Below are 22,500 nucleotides of genomic sequence, written 5' to 3'. Positions count from 1 at the left end.
TCAAAAAAAAATCATTCATAAACCGTTTTAATTTCCATATGTACTAGGAAGCTAAGTGTATGTTTCTTGGGCTTCAGGAATGTGACTGAAACAGTGAAACGAAAACAGTATAAAGGGGATATCAGTGAACAAACGCCGTGATCGAAGCTACGAAGACGCCAGTGCAGTGAGTGAAGCTTACTCAGGTGTTCAAAAGCCCATATCAGACCGAGAGCCTAACGCCTCTTAGGCAAGCCTAGTTCTTCTACGAGTTTTAGTTTAGAAAACGATCTGTCCGCGGCTGCGACAGGTATGAAAAAAACAAAACAGAAAACAGCTTGGTTGTCATAGCAACATCAGGGTAACTGGGCGGAAGGGAGTTGAAATACAGCAGTTCTTGAAACGTCGTTAATTGAGACTCTCATTCTCCTTAATTGCTGGTCTCAACACGTTATGGAAACACATGAACCGTATAGGAAGCTCTGGGGACAGGTCATGTGGATACTGAATAAGACAATAAATTGGCAGATGCACACAGATTATCATCTTTAGCAGACGACAGTTCTTGAGGGACTGAACCACCAAAAAGAAAAAAAAAAACGATTTGGTTCATATCGATGAACCGATGTTTGAGTTGTGTGGTTGCAATATCAACAGTCCCTTATCGCTGGTACATCTTGGCATGCATCATTCAAGACTAAGTTTTAAATTGTGTACAGCCCAATGGACCTATAATGCACAATGTTCTCTGGAAAGACTGTCTGGAGTGGCAATACTCAGTATAGAAAACAGTCGGAAAAAAAGCCTTCCACAGGGTCTCTACAAGGTGTAGAAAGCCTTCCACAGGGTCTCTACAAGGTGTAGAAAGCCTTCCACAGGGTCTCTACAAGGTGTAGAAAGCCTTCCACAGGGTCTCTACAAGGTGTAGAAGCGTTCCACAGGGTCTCTACAAGGTGTAGAAAGCCTTCCACAGGGTCTCTACAAGGTGTAGAAAGCCTTCCACAGGGTCTCTACAAGGTGTAGAGAGCCTTCCACAGGGTCTCTACAAGGTGTAGAAAGCCTTCCACAGGGTCTCTACAAGGTGTAGAAAGCCTTCCAAAGGGTCTCTACAAGGTGTAGAAAGCCTTCCACAGGGTCTCTACAAGGTGTAGAAAGCCTTCCACAGGGTCTCTACAAGGTGTAAAAACAGGGTCTCTACAAGGTGTAAATTTCCACAGGGTCTCTACAAGGTGTAGAAAGCCTTCCACAGGGTCTCTACAAGGTGTAGAAAGCCTTCCACAGGGTCTCTACAAGGTGTAGAAAGCCTTCCACAGGGTCTCTACAAGGTGTAGAAAGCCTTCCACAGGGTCTCTACAAGGTGTAGAAAGCCTTCCACAGGGTCTCTACAAGGTGTAGAAAGCCTTCCACAGGGTCTCTACAAGGTGTAGAGAGCGTTCCACAGGGTCTCTACAAGGTGTAGAAAGCCTTCCACAGGGTCTCTACAAGGTGTAGAAAGCCTTCCACAGGGTCTCTACAAGGTGTAGAAAGCCTTCCACAGGGTCTCTACAAGGTGTAGAAAGCCTTCCACAGGGTCTCTACAAGGTGTAGAGAGCGTTCCACAGGGTCTCTACAAGGTGTAGAAAGCCTTCCACAGGGTCTCTACAAGGTGTAGAAAGCCTTCCACAGGGTCTCTACAAGGTGTAGAGAGCCTTCCACAGGGTCTCTACAAGGTGTAGAAAGCCTTCCACAGGGTCTCTACAAGGTGTAGAAAGCCTTCCACAGGGTCTCTACAAGGTGTAGAAAGCCTTCCACAGGGTCTCTACAAGGTGTAGAAAGCCTTCCACAGGGTCTCTACAAGGTGTAGAAAGCCTTCCACAGGGTCTCTACAAGGTGTAGAGAGCGTTCCACAGGGTCTCTACAAGGTGTAGAAAGCCTTCCACAGGGTCTCTACAAGGTGTAGAAAGCCTTCCACAGGGTCTCTACAAGGTGTAGAAAGCCTTCCACAGGGTCTCTACAAGGTGTAGAAAGCCTTCCACAGGGTCTCTACAAGGTGTAGAAAGCCTTCCACAGGGTCTCTACAAGGTGTAGAAAGCCTTCCACAGGGTCTCTACAAGGTGTAGAAAGCGTTCCACAGGGTCTCTACAAGGTGTAGAAAGCCTTCCACAGGGTCTCTACAAGGTGTAGAAAGCCTTCCACAGGGTCTCTACAAGGTGTAGAAAGCCTTCCACAGGGTCTCTACAAGGTGTAGAAAGCCTTCCACAGGGTCTCTACAAGGTGTAGAAAGCCTTCCACAGGGTCTCTACAAGGTGTAGAAAGCCTTCCACAGGGTCTCTACAAGGTGTAGAAAGCCTTCCACAGGGTCTCTACAAGGTGTAGAAAGCCTTCCACAGGGTCTCTACAAGGTGTAGAAAGCCTTCCACAGGGTCTCTACAAGGTGTAGAAAGCCTTCCACAGGGTCTCTACAAGGTGTAGAAAGCCTTCCACAGGGTCTCTACAAGGTGTAGAAAGCCTTCCACAGGGTCTCTACAAGGTGTAGAAAGCCTTCCACAGGGTCTCTACAAGGTGTAGAAAGCGTTCCACAGGGTCTCTACAAGGTGTAGAAAGCCTTCCACGGTGTCTCTACAAGGTGTAGAAAACATTCCACAGGGTCTGTACAAGGTGTAGAAAGCCTTCCACAGGGTCTCTACAAGGTGTAGAAAGCCTTCCACAGGGTCTCTACAAGGTGTAGAAAGCCTTCCACAGGGTCTCTACAAGGTGTAGAAAGCCTTCCACAGGGTCTCTACAAGGTGTAGAAAGCCTTCCACAGGGTCTCTACAAGGTGTAGAAAGCCTTCCACAGGGTCTCTACAAGGTGTAGAAAGCCTTCCACAGGGTCTCTACAAGGTGTAGAAAGCCTTCCACAGGGTCTCTACAAGGTGTAGAAAGCGTTCCACAGGGTCTCTACAAGGTGTAGAAAGCCTTCCACAGGGTCTCTACAAGGTGTAGAAAGCCTTCCACAGGGTCTCTACAAGGTGTAGAAAGCGTTCCACAGGGTCTCTACAAGGTGTAGAAAGCGTTCCACAGGGTCTCTACAAGGTGTAGAAAGCCTTCCACAGGGTCTCTACAAGGTGTAGAAAGCCTTCCACAGGGTCTCTACAAGGTGTAGAAAGCCTTCCACAGGGTCTCTACAAGGTGTAGAAAGCCTTCCACAGGGTCTCTACAAGGTGTAGAAAGTCTTCCACAGGGTCTCTACAAGGTGTATGTTCCACGGGGTCTCTACAAGGTGTAGAAAGCCTTCCACAGGGTCTCTACAAGGTGTAGAAAGCCTTCCACAGGGTCTCTACAAGGTGTAGAAAGCCTTCCACAGGGTCTCTACAAGGTGTAGAAAGCCTTCCACAGGGTCTCTACAAGGTGTGAAAGCGTTCCACAGGGTCTCTACAAGGTGTAGAAAGCCTTCCACAGGTTCTCTACAAGGTGTAGAAAGCCTTCCACAGGGTCTCTACAAGGTGTAGAAAGCCTTCCACAGGGTCTCTACAAGGTGTAGAAAGCCTTCCACAGGGTCTCTACAAGGTGTAGAAAGCCTTCCACAGGGTCTCTACAAGGTGTAGAAAGCGTTCCACAGGGTCTCTACACGGTGTAGAAAGCGTTCCACCGTGTCTATACAAGGTGTAGAAAGCGTTCCACAGGGTCTCTACAAGGTGTAGAAAGCGTTCCACAGGGTCTCTACACGGTGTAGAAAGCGTTCCACCGTGTCTCTACAAGGTGTAGAAAGCGTTCCACAGGGTCTCTACAAGGTGTAGAAAGCGTTCCACAGGGTCTCTACAAGGTGTAGAAAGCCTTCCACAGGGTCTCTACAAGGTGTAGAAAGCCTTCCACAGGGTCTCTACAAGGTGTAGAAAGCCTTCCACAGGGTCTCTATAAGGTGTAGAAAGCCTTCCACAGGGTCTCTACAAGGTGTAGAAAGCCTTCCACAGGGTCTCTACAAGGTGTAGAAAGCCTTCCACAGGGTCTCTACAAGGTGTATTAAGCCTTCTACACGGTCTCTACAAGGTGTAGAAAGCGTTCCACAGGGTCTCTACAAGGTGTAGAAAGCCTTCCACAGGGTCTCTACAAGGTGTAGAAAGTGTTCCACAGGGTCTCTACAAGGTGTAGAAAGTGTTCCACAGGGTCTCTACAAGGTGTAGAAAGAGTTCCACAGGGTCTCTACAAGGTGTAGAAAGTGTTCCACAGGGTCTCTACAAGGTGTAGAAAGTGTTCCACAGGGTCTCTACAAGGTGTAGAAAGTGTTCCACAGGGTCTCTACAAGGTGTAGAAAGTGTTCCACAGGGTCTCTACAAGGTGTAGAAAGCGTTCCACAGGGTCTCTACAAGGTGTAGAAAGCCTTCCACAGGGTCTCTACAAGGTGTAGAAAGTGTTCCACAGGGTCTCTACAAGGTGTAGAAAGCCTTCCACAGGGTCTCTACAAGGTGTAGAAAGCGTTCCACAGGGTCTCTACAAGGTGTAGAAAGCATTCCACAGGGTCTCTACAAGGTGTAGAAAGCGTTCCACAGGGTCTCTACAAGGTGTAGAAAGTGTTCCACAGGGTCTCTACAAGGTGTAGAAAGAGTTCCACAGGGTCTCTACAAGGTGTAGAAAGCATTCCACAGGGTCTCTACAAGGTGTAGAACGCGTTCCACAGGGTCTCTACAAGGTGTAGAAAGCGTTCCACAGGGATGCTGACCCATGTTGGCTCCAGTGCTTCCCACAGTTGTGTCAAGTTGTCTGGATGTCCTTTGGGTGGTGGACCATTCTTAATACACACAGGAAATGGTTGAGTGGGAAAACCCCAGCAGTGTACCATACCCTGTTAAAGGGCACTTCAAACTTTTGTCTTGGGGTATAATTAATTAATTATTATTTGATAAAATATAGAATTTTGGCCTTTAATACTATAGCCTATAGAAATGCATTTGAACACATAATTATAAATAAAATAAATCATAAGGAATAAGGTTTTGAAGTGTCTGTCCTATAACTAGGAGATATAAGAAAGCTCAGGAAGTATATACAGTATATATATTTTTGTTGGCACGAAACTATCTCCATACTGCCATACATTTTTGAAACCGTTACCAGGTTCCTTCAGACGAGTCACTTGTGAACACCATCGTGTTCGTGAGAGTCTCATCTTTCCATAAAGTGGTCATATTAGTTTTGTAGGCCAAACCGTTCTGACGCTACAGACGGTTTGTGAGAAGACTGATTTTGGGGACGTCTCCTGTCTGATGAACAGGCGCTCGAGCTTTGCCACCTTTCACCGCGGATGCGGAAGTGCGACATAGGCGTATGCAGTGGATTGAGACGTATCAAATGCAACAACAACAACAAAAAACAGATATCTCTATTTTTAAATTGATGGGTTTTGAAGGGATTTTTTTTGTTGTATTATTGTTAATTAGATCGACACACGGCTGCGTCAATCGACTGTCAAGTATTAAGGGACGGGCCGTTACCGTGGTAACAGCACTCTGTGTCAGCGTCAGATGAGAAGCTCCGTGTCTCTTCACGAGCAGCAGAGAGTTGCAGCAAACTCTAAACTAATATTGAAAAACAACCTAGCATGTGAACAAAAACGATGGAACTAGCCAAGAAACACCAGGGGCCTGAAAGATCTGATAGACTGGTTGTTTCTATTGGGGATTTTCAAATGAATCATTTTCCCGATTTTACTAATGTTTGTTTTAAACTTTTTATATTTTTTTATATGTCTGTTTTGAGTAACCGTTGTCAACTCAGTCACGGATGGAGTTAATATTTGTGTTACCCGGGAAAAATATTTGAGTCTACTGCACTATGCCACTGCAGAGTGACAAATCATTTCTGAATCATGACAATGATAATCTTGAAAGGATTTAAAGGCACCAGTATTGTCCTCTGAAAACACAAATAAACCATCATCGTTTGGATTGTGGAATTTCCCCTACAGCCATAGAAGATAGGAAACACTGTCTGTCCATAATGACACGCTATTCCCTATATAGTGCACTACTTTTGACCAGAGCAAGGAATAATAGGGTGCCATTTGGGACACAGTCCTTGTGTTGAGAGAGCATTGTTCCTCTGCCACATGAAGGGGCTGTCTCTGTAAGGTGGAATCCCAGGGGCCCCAGGGGCCACGCGCTACATTGTTATTAGGTCACAGAGGCATGACCTCACCGCTCCCTGGGTGGGAGGCCCCTGGACCACGGTGCCATTCCTTCTTCTAGAAAGATCACCCTCTTCTCCTCCTCGTCGCCTTCTCATCCTCTTCACCCTCTCCTCCTCTTTACCCTCTTCTCCACACTCTTCTCCTCTTTACCATCTCCTCCTCCTCTTCACCTTCTCCTCCTCTTTACCCTCTCCTCCTCCTCCTCTTCACCTTCTCCTCCTCTTTACCCTCTCCTCCTCCTCTTTACCTTCTCCTTCCCCTCTTTACCTTCTCCTCCTCCTCTTTACCTTCTCCTCCTCTTCACCTTCTCCTCCTCTTTACCCTCTCCTCCTCCTCCTCTTCACCTTCTCCTCCTCTTCACCTTCTCCTCCTCTTTACCCTCTTCTCCTCCTCTTCACCTTCTCCTCCTCTTTACCCTCTCCTCCTCCTCCTCTTTACCTTCTCCTCCTCTTTACCCTCTCCTCCTCCTCCTCTTTACCTTCTCCTCCTCTTCACCTTCTCCTCCTCTTTACCCTCTTCTCCTCCTCTTTACCCTCTTCTCCTCCTCTTTACTCTCTCCTCCTCCTCTTTACCCTCTCCTCCTCCTCTTTACCCTCTCCTCCTCCTCTTTACCCTCTCCTCCTCCTCTTTACCCTCTTCTCCTCCTCTTTACTCTCTCCTCCTCCTCTTTACCCTCTCCTCCTCCTCTTTACCCTCTTCTCCACACTCTTCTCCTCCTCTTTACCATCTCCTCCTCCTCTTCACCTTCTCCTCCTCTTTACCTTCTCCTCCTCCTCTTTACCTTCTCCTTCCCCTCTTTACCTTCTCCTCCTCCTCTTTACCTTCTCCTCCTCTTCACCTTCTCCTCCTCTTTACCCTCTCCTCCTCCTCCTCTTTACCTTCTCCTCCTCTTCACCTCCTCCTCCTCTTTACCCTCTTCTCCTCCTCTTCACCTTCTCCTCCTCTTTACCCTCTCCTCCTCCTCCTCTTTACCTTCTCCTCCTCTTCACCTTCTCCTCCTCTTTACCCTCTTCTCCTCCTCTTCACCTTCTCCTCCTCTTTCCCTCTCCTCCTCCTCCTCTTTACCTTCTCCTCCTCTTCACCTTCTCCTCCTCTTTACCCTCTTCTCCTCCTCTTTACCCTCTCTCCTCCTCTTTACCTCTCCTCCTCCTCTTTACCCTCTCCTCCTCCTCTTTACCCTCTCCTCCTCCTCTTTACCCTCTCCTCCTCCTCTTTACCCTCTCCTCCTCCTCTTTACCCTCTTCTCCTCCTCTTTACTCTCTCCTCCTCCTCTTTTACCCTCTCCTCCTCTTCTTCACCCTCTTCTCCTCCTCTTTACCCTCTTCTCCTCCTCTTTACCCTCTTCTCTTCCTCTTTACCCTCTTCTCCTACTCCTCTTCACCCTCTTCTCCTCTTCAGGCTCTTCTCCCCCTTCTTTTAAATTCTTATTGTTTCTTGTCAATTCTTGCCTTCTTCATCATCTTCTTTGTCTTCTTCATCTTCTTCTTCAGATTGAGCTAGTGGTTTGTGAGGAGGTGTTCATGGATGGGAGAATTCTCTTATCAGTAAAAACAAGGAATCCACATTCAGAAACACCTATTGTGGGAGACTGCAACAAGTGTGTTGACATCCATAAACTGTAAACTTATTTTAGTCAAAGTAATGGCCAATTTCTCTTCCTGATGAGATCATCTCTGGTGACAGCAAATTACAGAGAACGGCTGAGAGCGGAACGGACCAGAGCTTTCAGCTCCACACACACACACTCACACTCACACAAAACATACAGAGATCGTAATCCGGTAATGGCATGTTGAGTCGGCAAATGAGAGAGGGAAGGAGAGAGAGAGCGAGAGGGAAGGAGAGAGAGAGCGAGAGGGAAGGAGAGAGAGAGCGAGAGGGAAGGAGAGAGAGCGAGAGAGAAGGAGAGAGAGGGAGAGAGAGGAGGAGAGCGAGAGGGAAGGAGAGAGAGAGGGAAGGAGAGAGAGGGAGGAGAGAGCGAGAGGGAAGGAGAGAGAGGAGGAGGAGAGCGAGAGGAAGGAGAGAGGGAGGAGAGCAAGAGGGGAGGAGAGAGAGCGAGGAGGAGAGAGAGGGATAGAGAGAGGAGGGAGAGCGAGAGGGAGGAGAGAGGGAGGGAAAGAGAGGAGGGGAAGAGAGGAGGGATAGAGAGAGAGGGATAGAGAGAGATAGAGAGGGAGAGGGATAGAGAGATAGGGAAGAGAGAGAGAGAGAGAGAGAGAGGGGGATAGAGAGGGATAGAGAGAGAGGGATAGAGAGATAGGGGAGAGAGAGAGGAGAGAGAGGGATAGAAAGAGAGAAGTGAGCGAGAGGGAATGAGAGCGAGAGGGATAGAGAGAGAGAGAGAGAGATACAGAAAGAGGGCCCTTCTCTTTCCTGGATTCTGTTACCCCCTGTACTTCAAATGCAGCCGGCGAAGCTTAGGAACAAAAGCCTGGGGCCTGAAAGGCTGCATGGTGGAGTGTTATCTGTGTTGGTTATTACCATTCAGCTGCAGGATTAGCCTCCTCTTCCTCTGCACGCCTTGTGTACCTTTCCCTTCATCAAACGCTTTGACACTGGGAAGCATTCACTGCAGAGAGGGAACATCGCAGTCTCCCCATTCCTCTCTCCCTCTTTCATCTCTCTGTTCTGGGATCTCTCTCTCTTCCCCCCTCCCTGTGTGTGTTCTGTCATGCCTCCCCCAATCACTTGACCAGAGAGACAGAGAGACCACATGTCATTTAGAGAGACCACATGTCATTTAGAGAGAAAGACCACATGTCATTTAGAGAGAGAGAGACCACATGTCATTTAGAGAGAAAGACCACATGTCATTTAGAGAGAGAGACCACATGTCATTTAGAGAGAGAGACCACATGTCTTTTATAGAGAGAGACCACATGTCATTTAGAGAGAGAGACCACATGTCATTTAGAGAGAGAGAGACCACATGTCATTTAGAGAGAGAGACCACATGTCATTTAGAGAGAGACCACATGTCATTTAGAGAGAGACCACATGTCATTTAGAGAGAGAGACCACATGTCATTTAGAGAGAGACCACATGTCCTTTAGAGAGAGACCACATGTCATTTAGAGAGAGAGAGACCATATGTCATTTAGAGAGAGAGAGAGACCACATGTCATTTAGAGAGAGAGAGAGACCACATGTCATTTAGAGAGAGGGAGACCACATGTCATTTAGAGAGAGAGACCACATATCATTTAGAGAGAGAGACCACATGTCATTTAGAGAGAGAGACCACATGTCATTTAGAGAGAGAGACCACATGTCTTTTAGAGAGAGAGAGACCACATGTCATTTAGAGAGAGAGACCATATGTCATTTAGAGAGAGAGAGAGACCACATGTCATTTAGAGAGAGAGACCACATGTCATTTATAGAGAGAGACCACATGTCATTTAGAGAGAGAGACCACATGTCATTTAGAGAGAGAGAGACCACATGTCATTTAGAGAGAGAGAGATCACATGTCATTTAGAGAGAGAGACCACATGTCATTTAGAGAGAGACCACATGTCCTTTAGAGAGAGACCACATGTCATTTAGAGAGAGAGACTACATGTCATTTAGAGAGAGAGAGACCACATGTCATTTAGAGAGAGAGACCACATGTCATTTAGAGAGAGAAACCACATGCCATTTAGAGAGAGATCACATGTCATTTAGAGAGAGAGACCACATGTCATTTAGAGAGAGAGACCACATGTCATTTAGAGAGAGAGACCACATTTCATTTAGAGAGAGAGACCACATGTCATTTAGAGAGAGAGACCACATGTCATTTAGAGAGAGAGACCACATGTCATTTAGTGACAGAGACCACATGTCATTTAGAGAGACAGACCACTTGTCATTTAGAGAGAGAGACCACATGTCATTTAGAGAGAGAGAGACCACATGTCATTTAGAGAGAGAGAGAGACCACATGTCATTTAGAGAGAGGGAGACCACATGTCATTTAGAGAGAGACCACATATCATTTAGAGAGAGAACATGTCATTTAGAGAGATACAGAGACCACATGTCATTTAGAGAGAGGAAGACCACATGTCATTTAGAGAGATCAGCTGTTCCACATGTCATTTAGAGGCAGAGACCACATGTCATTTAGAGACATCAGCCACATATCATTTAGAGAGAGAGAGGCACATGTCATTTAGAGACATCAGAGACCACATGTCATTTAGAGAGGCAGAGACCACATGTCATTTAGAGAGATCAGAGTTCCACATGTCATTTAGAGCAGGCAGAGTACCACATGTCATTTAAAGAGAGAGAGACCACATGTCATTTAGAGAGAGAGAGATCAGCTGTTCATCAGAGACCACATGTCATTTAGAGAGAGACCACATATCATTTAGAGACATCAGCTGACCACATGTCATTTAGAGCAGGCAGAGACCACATGTCATTTAGAGATCAGCTGTTCCACATGTCATTTAGAGGCAGAGACCACATGTCATTTAGAGAGAGAGACCACATGTCATTTAGAGGAGATACCACATGTCATTTAGAGACAGAGACCACATTTCATTTAGAGAGATACCACATGTCATTTAGAGAGAGATCACATGTCATTTAGAGAGAGATCACATGTCATTTAGAGAGAGAAACCACATGTCATTTAGAGAGGGAGATCACATGTCATTTAGATAGAGACCACATGTCATTTGAGAGAGATACCACATGTCATTTAGAGAGAGAGACCACATGTGCAGCGTGTTTTTGGGAGAGGAGGGTCAACACACACATTATTTAGAGAGGGACACAGTGTGTACTAACACAAACTCACTGTGCACAAACAAACATGTATATGCATGCAAGCACACTAGCACGGACGCATTTCTGAGACATCAGCTGTTCTCCGTTAATGTGTGTTGCAGGCAGAGTACTTCTATGAGTTCCAGACACTGCGCTCCATGGATGTGGATATCATGGACAACCCCACTGTCAACGTTCCTCTCCTGGGCTCTGTACCACGTAGGCCCTCAGGTGAGACAAGAGCTGGTGAAATCCGTGCCACCTTCTCGGTGTTGTTGTTTATTGGACACATGAGACTGAAGACCAGCAAGCAGGAAAGAGTGGAGGAGTTTGAGTCAGCAGCCCAGCCCAGCAGCATAACCGCTAGACCACACAGCTTGAAATCAGTCATGAAATCCGTCGTAATAGCTTGAAATCAGTCACAATAGCTTGAAATCAATCACAATAGCTTGAAATCAGTCATAATAGCTTGCCTACTGATTACTGCGTTGTAACATGATGTTTATCTGTGTTTTAAGTGGTGCAGGTGGGCTTCCCGTGCTTAGGAGACCAGGATGGCGTAATAGCGTTCGAGGTCACCATACTGGTCATGGACGCGGTGGGAACATCATCCTGAGGACACCTCACAACGCCATCTTCTTCAAGACCTGCCAGAGAGGTGAGGAGATCAGATCAGAGAAGGAGAAAGCAGGAGACGAGAGGAGAGGAGTAGATGGAGTAGAGTGGAGTGGAGTGGAGTGGAGTGGAGTGGAGTGGAGTGGAGTGGAGTGGAGTGGAAGGAGTGGAGAGGAGGGCGAGGGAAGGAGAGAGGAGGAGGAGAGAGAGAGAGAGGAGACCAGAGAGAGAGAGAGAGAGAGAGAGAGGAGACATCATCCTGAGGAAGAGAAGGAGAGAGAGAGAGAGAGAGAGAGAGGAGAGAGAGAGGGAGAGAGAGAGAGAAAAGAAGGAGAGAGAGGAGAGAAGGAGAGAGAGAAGGAAAGAGAGAGAGAGAGGAGAGAGAAGGAAAGAGAGAGAAGGAAAGAGAGAGAGAGATGAGAGAAGGAAAGAGAGAGAGAGAGAGGCGAGAGAGAGAGAGACAGAGAGAAGGAGAGAGAGAAGGAGAGAGAGAGAGAGAGAGTGTGTGTCGAGGTCATGTCTTCCTGGTGCTCTCATGTTTAAAGCCTTGTCCTAATGGGGGTGGCAGGGGGGGGGGGTGAAGTTACCTGCCAATCAGCATCCAGGACAAAGGCCATAGCTGGGGCATGATGTCATGGGAACTCTGCCAGCTGCAGATTGAGGCTGGAACAGGAGACACACACACCAGTACCCCTCCACACACACACCAGTACCCCTCCACACACACGCCAGTACCCCTCCACACACACAGCAGTACCCCTCCACACACACAGCAGTACCCCTCCACACACACAGCAGTACCCCTCCACACACACAGCAGTACCCCTCCACACACACACACCAGTACCCCTCCACACACCAGTACCCCTCCACACACACACCAGTACCCCTCCACACACACACACACACCAGTACCCCTCCACACACACACCAGTACCCCTCCACACACACACACCAGTACCCCTCCACACACACACCAGTGCCCCTCCACACACACACCAGTACCCCTCCACACACACAGCAGTACCCCTCCACACACACACACACACACACACACACACCAGTACCCCTCCACACACACACAGCAGTACCCCTCCACACACACACACACACACACACACACACACACACACACACACACACACACACACACACACACACACACACACACACACACACACACACACACACACACACACACACACACCAGTACCCCTCCACACACACACACCAGTACCCCTCCACACACACACAGCAGTACCCCTCCACACACACAGCAGTACCCCTCCACACACACCAGTACCCCTCCACACACACACACACCAGTACCCCTCCACACACACACACCAGTACCCCTCCACACACACACACCAGTACCCCTCCACACACACACAGCAGTACCCCTCCACACACACACAGCAGTACCCCTCCACACACACCAGTACCCCTCCACACACACACAGGGGTACCCCTCCACACACACACACCAGTACCCCTCCACACACACACACCAGTACCCCTCCACACACACACACCAGTACCCCTCCACACACACACAGCAGTACCCCTCCACACACACAGCAGTACCCCTCCACACACACCAGTACCCCTCCACACACACACAGGGGTACCCCTCCACACACACACAGCAGTACCCCTCCACACACACACAGCAGTACCCCTCCACACACACACACCAGTACCCCTCCACACACACACACCAGTACCCCTCCACACACACACAGCAGTACCCCTCCACACACACAGCAGTACCCCTCCACACACACACACAGCAGTGCCCCTCCACACACACACCAGTACCCCTCCACACACACACACCAGTACCCCTCCACACACACACACCAGTACCCCTCCACACACACACAGCAGTACCCCTCCACACACACACACACACACACACACACACACACACACACACACACACACACACACACACACACACACACACACACACACACACACACACCAGTACCCCTCCACACACACACACCAGTACCCCTCCACACACACACAGCAGTACCCCTCCACACACACACAGCAGTACCCCTCCACACACACCAGTACCCCTCCACACACACACACCAGTACCCCTCCACACACACACACCAGTACCCCTCCACACACACACACCAGTACCCCTCCACACACACACAGCAGTACCCCTCCACACACACACACCAGTACCCCTCCACACACACACACCAGTACCCCTCCACACACACACACCAGTACCCCTCCACACACACACAGCAGTACCCCTCCACACACACACAGGAGTACCCCTCCACACACACACAGCAGTACCCCTCCACACACACACAGCAGTGCCCCTCCACACACACACCAGTACCCCTCCACACACACACACCAGTACCCCTCCACACACACACACCAGTACCCCTCCACACACACACACCAGTACCCCTCCACACACACACAGCAGTACCCCTCCACACACACACACACCAGTACCCCTCCACACACACACACACACACACACACACACACACACACACACACACACACACACACACACACACACAGTACCCCTCCACACACACACACACACACACACACACACACACACACACACACACACACACACACACACACACACACACACACACACACACACACACACACACACACAGTACCCCTACTGTATATAGCCTCTCTACTGTATATAACCTCTCTACTGTATATAACCTCTCTACTGTATATAGACTCTCTACTGTATATAGCCTCTCTACTGTATATAGCCTCTCTACTGTATATAACCTCTCTACTGTATGTAGCCTCTACTGTTTATAGCCTCGCTACTGTATGTAGCCTCTCTACTGTATATAGCCTCTCTACTGTATATAGCCTCTCTACTGTATTTAGCCTCTACTGTATATATCCTCTCTACTGTATATAGCCTCTCTACTGTATTTAGCCTCTACTGTATAGAGCCTCTCTACTGTATTTAGACTCTACTGTATGTAGCCTCTCTACTGTATTTAGCCTCTCTACTGTATTTAGCCTCTACTGTATATTGCCTCTCTACTGTATTTAGCCTCTCTACTGTATAGCCTCTCTACTGTATATAGCCTCTCTACTGTATGTAGCCTCTCTACTGTATATAGCCTCTCTACTGTATGTAGCCTCTCTACTGTATGTAGCCTCTCTACTGTATGTAGCCTCTCTACTGTATATTGCCTCTCTACTGTATTTAGCCTCTCTACTGTATATAGCCTCTCTACTGTATTTAGCCTCTCTACTGTATATTGCCTCTCTACTGTATATTGCCTCTCTACTGTATATTGCCTCTCTACTGTATATTGCCTCTCTACTGTATATTGCCTCTCTACTGTATATTGCCTCTCTACTGTATATTGCCTCTCTACTGTATTTAGCCTCTCTACTGTATATTGCCTCTCTACTGTATATTGCCTCTCTACTGTATTTAGCCTCTCTCCTGTTACTTTTCATTTCTATTGTTCACCCAATACCTTTTTTGCACTGTTGGTTAGAGCCTGTAAGTCAGCATTTCTCTGGAAGGTTGTATTCGGCGCATGTGACAAATACACTTTTTGGTTTGATGTGGGCCCTGGTCAACAGCAGTGCACTATGGGCCCTTGGTCAACAGCAGTGCACTATGGTCCCTGGTCAACAGCAGTGCACTATGGGCCCTGGTCAACAGCAGTGCACTATGGGCCCTTGGTCAACAGCAGTGCACTATGGGCCCTTGGTCAACAGCAGTGCACTATGGGCCCTTGGTCAACAGCAGTGCACTATGGGCCCTGGTCAACAGCAGTGCACTATGGGCCCTTGGTCAACAGCAGTGCACTATGGTCCCTGGTCAACAGCAGTGCACTATGGGCCCTTGGTCAACAGCAGTGCCCTATGGGCCCTTGGTCAACAGCAGTGCACTATGGGCCCTTGGTCAACAGCAGTGCACTATAGTCCCTGGTCAACAGCAGTGCACTATGGGCCCTTGGTCAACAGCAGTGCACTATGGGCCCTGGTCAACAGCAGTGCACTATGGTCCCTGGTCAACAGCAGTGCACTATGGGCCCTGGTCAACAGCAGTGCACTATGGTCCCTGGTCAACAGCAGTGCACTATGGGCCCTGGTCAACAGCAGTGCACTATGGGCCCTGGTCAACAGTAGTGCACTATGGGCCCTGGTCAACAGTAGTGCACTATGGGCCCTGGTCAACAGCAGTGCACTATGGTCCCTGGTCAACAGTGATGCCCTATGGGCCCTGGTCAACAGCAGTGCACTATGGTCCCTGGTCAACAGTGATGCCCTGTGGGCCCTTGGTCAACAGCAGTGCACTATGGGCCCTGGTCAACAGGCCCTGGTCAACAGCAGTGCACTATGGGCCCTCAACAGCAGTGCACTATGGGCCCTGGTCAACAGCAGTGCACTATGGGCCCTGGTCAACAGCAGTGCACTATGGGCCCTGGTCAACAGCAGTGCACTATGTCCCTGGTCAACAGCAGTGCACTATGGGCCCTGGTCAACAGCAGTGCACTATGGGCCCTGGTCAACAGCAGTGCACTATGGGCCCTTGGTCAACAGCAGTGCACTATGGTCCCTGGTCAACAGCAGTGCACTATGGTCCCTGGTCAACAGCAGTGCACTATGGCCCCTGGTCAACAGCAGTGCACTATGGGCCCTGGTCAACAGCAGTGCACTATGGGCCCTGGTCAACAGCAGTGCACTATGGGCCCCTGGTCAACAGCAGTGCCCTATGGCCCCTGGTCAACAGCAGTGCACTATGGGCCCTGGTCAACAGCAGTGCACTATGGGCCCTGGTCAACAGCAGTGCACTATGGTCCCTGGTCAACAGCAGTGCACTATGGGCCCTGGTCAACAGCAGTGCACTATGGGCCCTGGTCAACAGCAGTGCACTATGGGCCCTTGGTCAACAGCAGTGCACTATGGGCCCTCAACAGCAGTGCACTATGGGCCCTGGTCAACAGCAGTGCACTATGGTCCCTGGTCAACAGCAGTGCACTATGGGCCCTGGTCAACAGCAGTGCACTATGGGCCCTGGTCAACAGTAGTGCACTATGGGCCCTGGTCAACAGCAGTGCACTATGGTCCCTGGTCAACAGTGATGCCCTATGGGCCCTGGTCAACAGCAGTGCACTATGGTCCCTGGTCAACAGTGATGCCCTGTGGGCCCTTGGTCAACAGCAGTGCACTATGGGCCCTGGTCAACAGCAGTGTCCTATGGGCCCCTGGTCAACAGCAGTGCCCTATGGCCCCTGGTCAACAGCAGTGCACTATGGGCCCTGGTCAACAGCAGTGCACTATGGGCCCTGGTCAACAGCAGTGCACTATGGTCCCTGGTCAACAGCAGTGCACTATGGGCCCTGGTCAACAGCAGTGCACTATGGGCCCTTGGTCAACAGCAGTGCACTATGGGCCCTTGGTCAACAGCAGTGCACTATGGGCCCTTGGTCAACAGCAGTGCACTATGGGCCCTGGTCAACAGCAGTGCACTATGGTCCCTGGTCAACAGCAGTGCACTATGGGCCCTGGTCAACAGCAGTGCACTATGGGCCCTGGTCAACAGTAGTGCACTATGGGCCCTGGTCAACAGCAGTGCACTATGGTCCCTGGTCAACAGTGATGCCCTATGGGCCCTGGTCAACAGCAGTGCACTATGGTCCCTGGTCAACAGTGATGCCCTGTGGGCCCTTGGTCAACAGCAGTGCACTATGGGCCCTGGTCAACAGCAGTGCACTATGGGCCCTGGTCAACAGCAGTGCACTATGGGCCCTTGGTCAACAGCAGTGCACTATGGGCCCTGGTCAACAGCAGTGCACTATGGGCCCTTGGTCAACAGCAGTGCACTGTGGGCCCTTGGTCAACAGCAGTGCACTATGGGCCCTGGTCAACAGCAGTGCACTATGGTCCCTTGGTCAACAGCAGTGCACTATGGTCCCTGGTCAACAGCAGTGCACTATGGGCCCTGGTCAACAGCAGTGCACTATGGTCCCTTGGTCAACAGCAGTGCACTATGGGCCCTGGTCAACAGCAGTGCACTATGGGCCCTGGTCAACAGCAGTGCACTATGGTCTCTGGTCAACAGCAGTGTCCTATGGGCCCTTGGTCAACAGCAGTGCACTATGGTCCCTGGTCAACAGCAGTGCACTATGGGCCCTGGTCAACAGCAGTGCCCTATGGTCCCTGGTCAACAGTAGTGCACTCTGGGCCCTGGTCAACAGTAGTGCACTATGGGCCCTGGTCAACAGCAGTGCACTATGGACCCTGGTCAACAGCAGTGCACTATGGGCCCTGGTCAACAGCAGTGCCCTATAGTCCCTGGTCAACAGCAGTGCCCTATAGTCCCTGGTCAACAGCAGTGCACTATGGGCCCTGGTCAACAGCAGTGCACTATGGGCCCTGGTCAACAGCAGTGCACTATGGGCCCTGGTCAACAGCAGTGCACTATGGGCCCTGGTCAACAGCAGTGCACTATGGGCCCTGGTCAACAGCAGTGCACTATGGGCCCTGGTCAACAGTAGTGCACTATGGGCCCTGGTCAACAGCAGTGCACTATGGGCCCTGGTCAACAGTAGTGCACTATGGGCCCTGGTCAACAGCAGTGCCCTATGGTCCTGGTCAACAGTAGTGCACTATGGTCCCTGGTCAACAGCAGTGCCCTTTGGTCCTGGTCAACAGTAGTGCACTATGGTCCCTGGTCAACAGCAGTGCCCGAAATAGAATAGAGTCCCTTCCTCTGTCCCTCGTGTTGGATAGAGTGATAGAGTGAATCCTGAGTTAACTGAAACCAGACTCATCCCTCCCTCTGTCCCTCGTGTTGGATAGAGTGATGGATTTGAACCCTGAGTTAACTGAAACCAGACTCATCCCTCCCTCTGTCCCTCGTGTTGGATAGAGTGATGGAGTGAACCCTGAGTTAACTGAAACCAGACTCATCCCCCCTCTGTCCCTCGTGTTGGATAGAGTGATGGAGTGAACCCTGAGTTAACTGAAACCAGACTCATCCCTCCCTCTGTCCCTCGTGTTGGATAGAGTGATGGAGTGAACCCTGAGTTAACTGAAACCAGACTCATCCCTCCCTCTGTCCCTCATGTTGGATAGAGTGATGGAGTGAACCCTGAGTTAACTGAAACCAGACTCATCCCCCTCTGTCCCTCGTGTTGGATAGAGTGATGGAGTGAACCCTGAGTTAACTGAAACCAGACTCATCCCCCCTCTGTCCCTCGTGTTGGATAGAGTGATGGAGTGAACCCTGAGTTAACTGAAACCAGACTCATCCCTCCCTCTGTCCCTCGTGTTGGATAGAGTGATGGAGTGAACCCTGAGTTAACTGAAACCAGACTCATCCCCCTCTGTCCCTCGTGTTGGATAGAGTGATGGAGTGAACCCTGAGTTAACTGAAACCAGACTCATCCCCCTCTGTCCCTCGTGTTGGATAGAGTGATGGAGTGAACCCTGAGTTAACTGAAACCAGACTCATCCCTCCCTCTGTCCCTCGTGTTGGATAGAGTGATGGAGTGAACCCTGAGTTAACTGAAACCAGACTCATCCCTCCCTCTGTCCCTCATGTTGGATAGAGTGATGGAGTGAACCCTGAGTTAACTGAAACCAGACTCATCCCCCTCTGTCCCTCGTGTTGGATAGAGTGATGGAGTGAACCCTGAGTTAACTGAAACCAGACTCATCCCCCTCTGTCCCTCGTGTTGGATAGAGTGATGGAGTGAACCCTGAGTTAACTGAAACCAGACTCATCCCTCCCTCTGTCCCTCGTGTTGGATAGAGTGATGGAGTGAACCCTGAGTTAACTGAAACCAGACTCATCCCCCTCTGTCCCTCGTGTTGGATAGAGTGATGGAGTGAACCCTGAGTTAACTGAAACCAGACTCATCCCCCCTCTGTCCCTCGTGTTGGATAGAGTGATGGAGTGAACCCTGAGTTAACTGAAACCAGACTCATCCCTCCCTCTGTCCCTCGTGTTGGATAGAGTGATGGAGTGAACCCTGAGTTAACTGAAACCAGACTCATCCCCCTCTCTGTCCCTCGTGTTGGATAGAGTGATGGAGTGAACCCTGAGTTAACTGAAACCAGACTCATCCCTCCCTCTGTCCCTCGTGTTGGATAGAGTGATGGAGTGAATCCTGAGTTAACTGAAACCAGACTCATCCCTCCCTCTGTCCCTCGTGTTGGATAGAGTGATGGAGTGAATCCTGAGTTAACTGAAACCAGACTCATCCCTCCCTCTGTCCCTTGTGTTGGATAGAGTGAATCCTGAGTTACCTGAAACCAGACTCATCCCTCCCTCTGTCCCTCGTGTTGGATAGAGTGAATCCTGAGTTACCTGAAACCAGACTCATCCCTCCCTCTGTCCCTCGTGTTGGATAGAGTGATGGAGTGAATCCTGAGTTAACTGAAACCAGACTCATCCCCCTCTGTCCCCCGTGTTGGATAGAGTGATGAGTGAATCCTGAGTTAACTGAAACCAGACTCATCCCTCCCTCTGTCCCTTGTGTTGGATAGAGTGAATCCTGAGTTAACTGAAACCAGACTCATCCCTCCCACTGTCCCTCGTGTTGGATAGAGTGAATCCTGAGTTACCTGAAACCAGACTCATCCCTCCCTCTGTCCCTCGTGTTGGATAGAGTGATAGAGTGAATCCTGAGTTAACTGAAACCAGACTCATCCCTCCCTCTGTCCCTCGTGTTGGATAGAGTGAATCCTGAGTTAACTGAAACCAGACTCATCCCTCCCTCTGTCCCTCGTGTTGGATAGAGTGATGGATAGAGTGAATCCTGAGTTAACTGAAACCAGACTCATCCCCCCTCTGTCCCTCGTGTTGGATAGAGTGATGGAGTGAATCCTGAGTTAACTGAAACCAGACTCATCCCTCCCTCTGTCCCTCGTGTTGGATAGAGTGAATCCTGAGTTAACTGAAACCAGAATCATCCCTCCCTCTGTCCCTCGTGTTGGATAGAGTGAATCCTGAGTTAACTGAAACCAGACTCATCCCTCCCTCTGTCCCTGTCCTGAGTTAACTGAAACCAGACTCATCCCTCCCTCTGTCCCTCGTGTTGGATAGAGTGATGTAGTGAATCCTGAGTTAACTGAAACCAGACTCATCCCTCCCTCTGTCCCTCGTGTTGGATAGAGTTCCTGAGTTAACTGAAACCAGACTCATCCCTCCTCTGTCCCTCGTGTTGGATAGAGTGATGGAGTGAACCCTGAGTTAACTGAAACCAAACTCATCCCTCCTTCTCTTTCTTTTTCTCCAGATGGGTCTCGTCGTATAAGTGAATGAGACAAGCACTACTTTTTTCATCCGTTTTCCTTAACGTAAACAAGAATCGATATTGGTGCCAGTCTTACCAAACACAAATTCCCTGGACACCCACTTCTGTTTGTCAAAGAAAAGGACAAGTGTGAGAAGTCGTGCCAGTTTTGTTCTGTCACTGTTGTCTCAGTGAGTCGCGGCGGGACTTGGTTACATCACAAATGGTACCCTATTCCCTAGATAGTGCACTATTTTTAATCAGAGTCCTATTATAGGGCCTGGTCAAATGTAGTGCACTAAATTGGAATAGGGAGCTTTTTGGACCACAGATATTGTTTTCTTATTGTGACTCTGGCCACATGTTGTCTGGTGCCAGTGTTACGGTACTGTCCCTATTCCCTATATAGGGTTCTGGTCAGAAGTAGTGCACTATGTAGGGAATAGGGGTGCCGTTTTGGACAGAAACAAGGGTTCCTCACACGCCGATGGATCTCCGGGACGAAGAAGGATAGTTTGACATCTCTGTTGACATCCATCACCACCTCAAAGGCTTCCAATTCATGTTGTAGAGCGCTGGTTTTCAGTCTGTTTGAACCAGGTCCTGTTGTAGAGCGCTGGTTTTCAGTCTGCTTTGAACCAGGCCCTGTTGTAGAGCGCTGGTTTTCAGTCTGTTTGAACCAGGCCCTGTTGTAGAGCGCTGGTTTTCAGTCTGTTTGAACCAGGTCCTGTTGTAGAACGCTGGTTTTCAGTCTGTTTGAACCAGGCCCTGTTGTAGAGCTCTGGTTTTCAGTCTGTTTGAACCAGGCCCTGTTGTAGAGCTCTGGTTTTCAGTCTGTTTGAACCAGGCCCTGTTGTAGAGCTCTGGTTTTCAATCTGTTTGAACCAGGCCCTGTTGTAGAGCGCTGGTTTTCAGTCTGTTTGAACCAGGCCCTGTTGTAGAGCTCTGGTTTTCAGTCTGTTTGAACCAGGCCCTGTTGTAGAGCGCTGGTTTTCAGTCTGTTTGAACCAGGCCCTGTTGTAGAGCTCTGGTTTTCAGTCTGTTTGAACCAGGCCCTGTTGTAGAACGCTGGTTTTCAGTCTGTTTGAACCAGGTCCTGTTGTAGAGCGTTGGTTTTCAGTAATGCTTTGAACCAGGCCCTGTTGTAGAGCGCTGGTTTTCAGTCATGCTTTGAACCAGGCCCTGTTGTAGGGAGATGGTTTTCAGTCTGCTTTGAACCAGGCCCTGTTGTAGGGAGATGGTTTTCAGTCATGCTTTGAAGCAGGCCCTGTTGTAGAGCGCTGGTTTTCAGTCATGCTTTGAACCAGGCCCTGTTGTAGAGCGCTGGTTTTCAGTCATGCTTTGAACCAGGCCCTGTTGTAGGGAGATGGTTTTCAGTCTGCTTTGAACCAGGCCCTGTTGTAGGGAGATGGTTTTCAGTCTGCTTTGAACCAGGCCCTGTTGTAGAGCTCTAGGATTCAGTCTGCTTTGAACCAGGCCCTGTTGTAGAGCTCTAGGATTCAGTCTGCTTGAAGCAGGCCCTGTTGTGAAGCGCTGGTTTTCAGTCTGCTTTGAACCAGGCCCTGTTGTAGGGAGATGGTTTTCAGTCTGCTTTGAACTCTAAACGTTTGACCGGGGCCCATAAGGGTGCCAGTTGGATGAATGAATAGGGTGCCATTTGGGATGTATGAATAGGGTGCCATTTGGGACGTATGAATAGGGTGCCAT

At 49.5% G+C, this 22,500-nt stretch overlaps 1 protein-coding gene across 1 annotated transcript in view; it reads left to right on the top strand.

Moving 5' to 3' along the window:
- Positions 1-22,500, top strand: part of LOC135516559 (wnt inhibitory factor 1-like) — a 50,758-nt gene that overhangs the window by 6,063 nt on the left and 22,195 nt on the right. Inside the window, exons 3-4 of the mRNA XM_064940909.1 lie at positions 11,011-11,119; positions 11,415-11,546. Of these exons, the coding sequence (XP_064796981.1) occupies positions 11,011-11,119; positions 11,415-11,546 (241 nt within the window). The remainder of the gene's footprint in view (positions 1-11,010; positions 11,120-11,414; positions 11,547-22,500) is intronic.

Source organism: Oncorhynchus masou, chromosome 27, assembly GCF_036934945.1.
Source record: "Oncorhynchus masou masou isolate Uvic2021 chromosome 27, UVic_Omas_1.1, whole genome shotgun sequence".
NCBI classification, from domain to species: Eukaryota; Metazoa; Chordata; class Actinopteri; order Salmoniformes; family Salmonidae; genus Oncorhynchus; species Oncorhynchus masou.
This window is presented reverse-complemented; position numbering and strand designations above follow the sequence as displayed.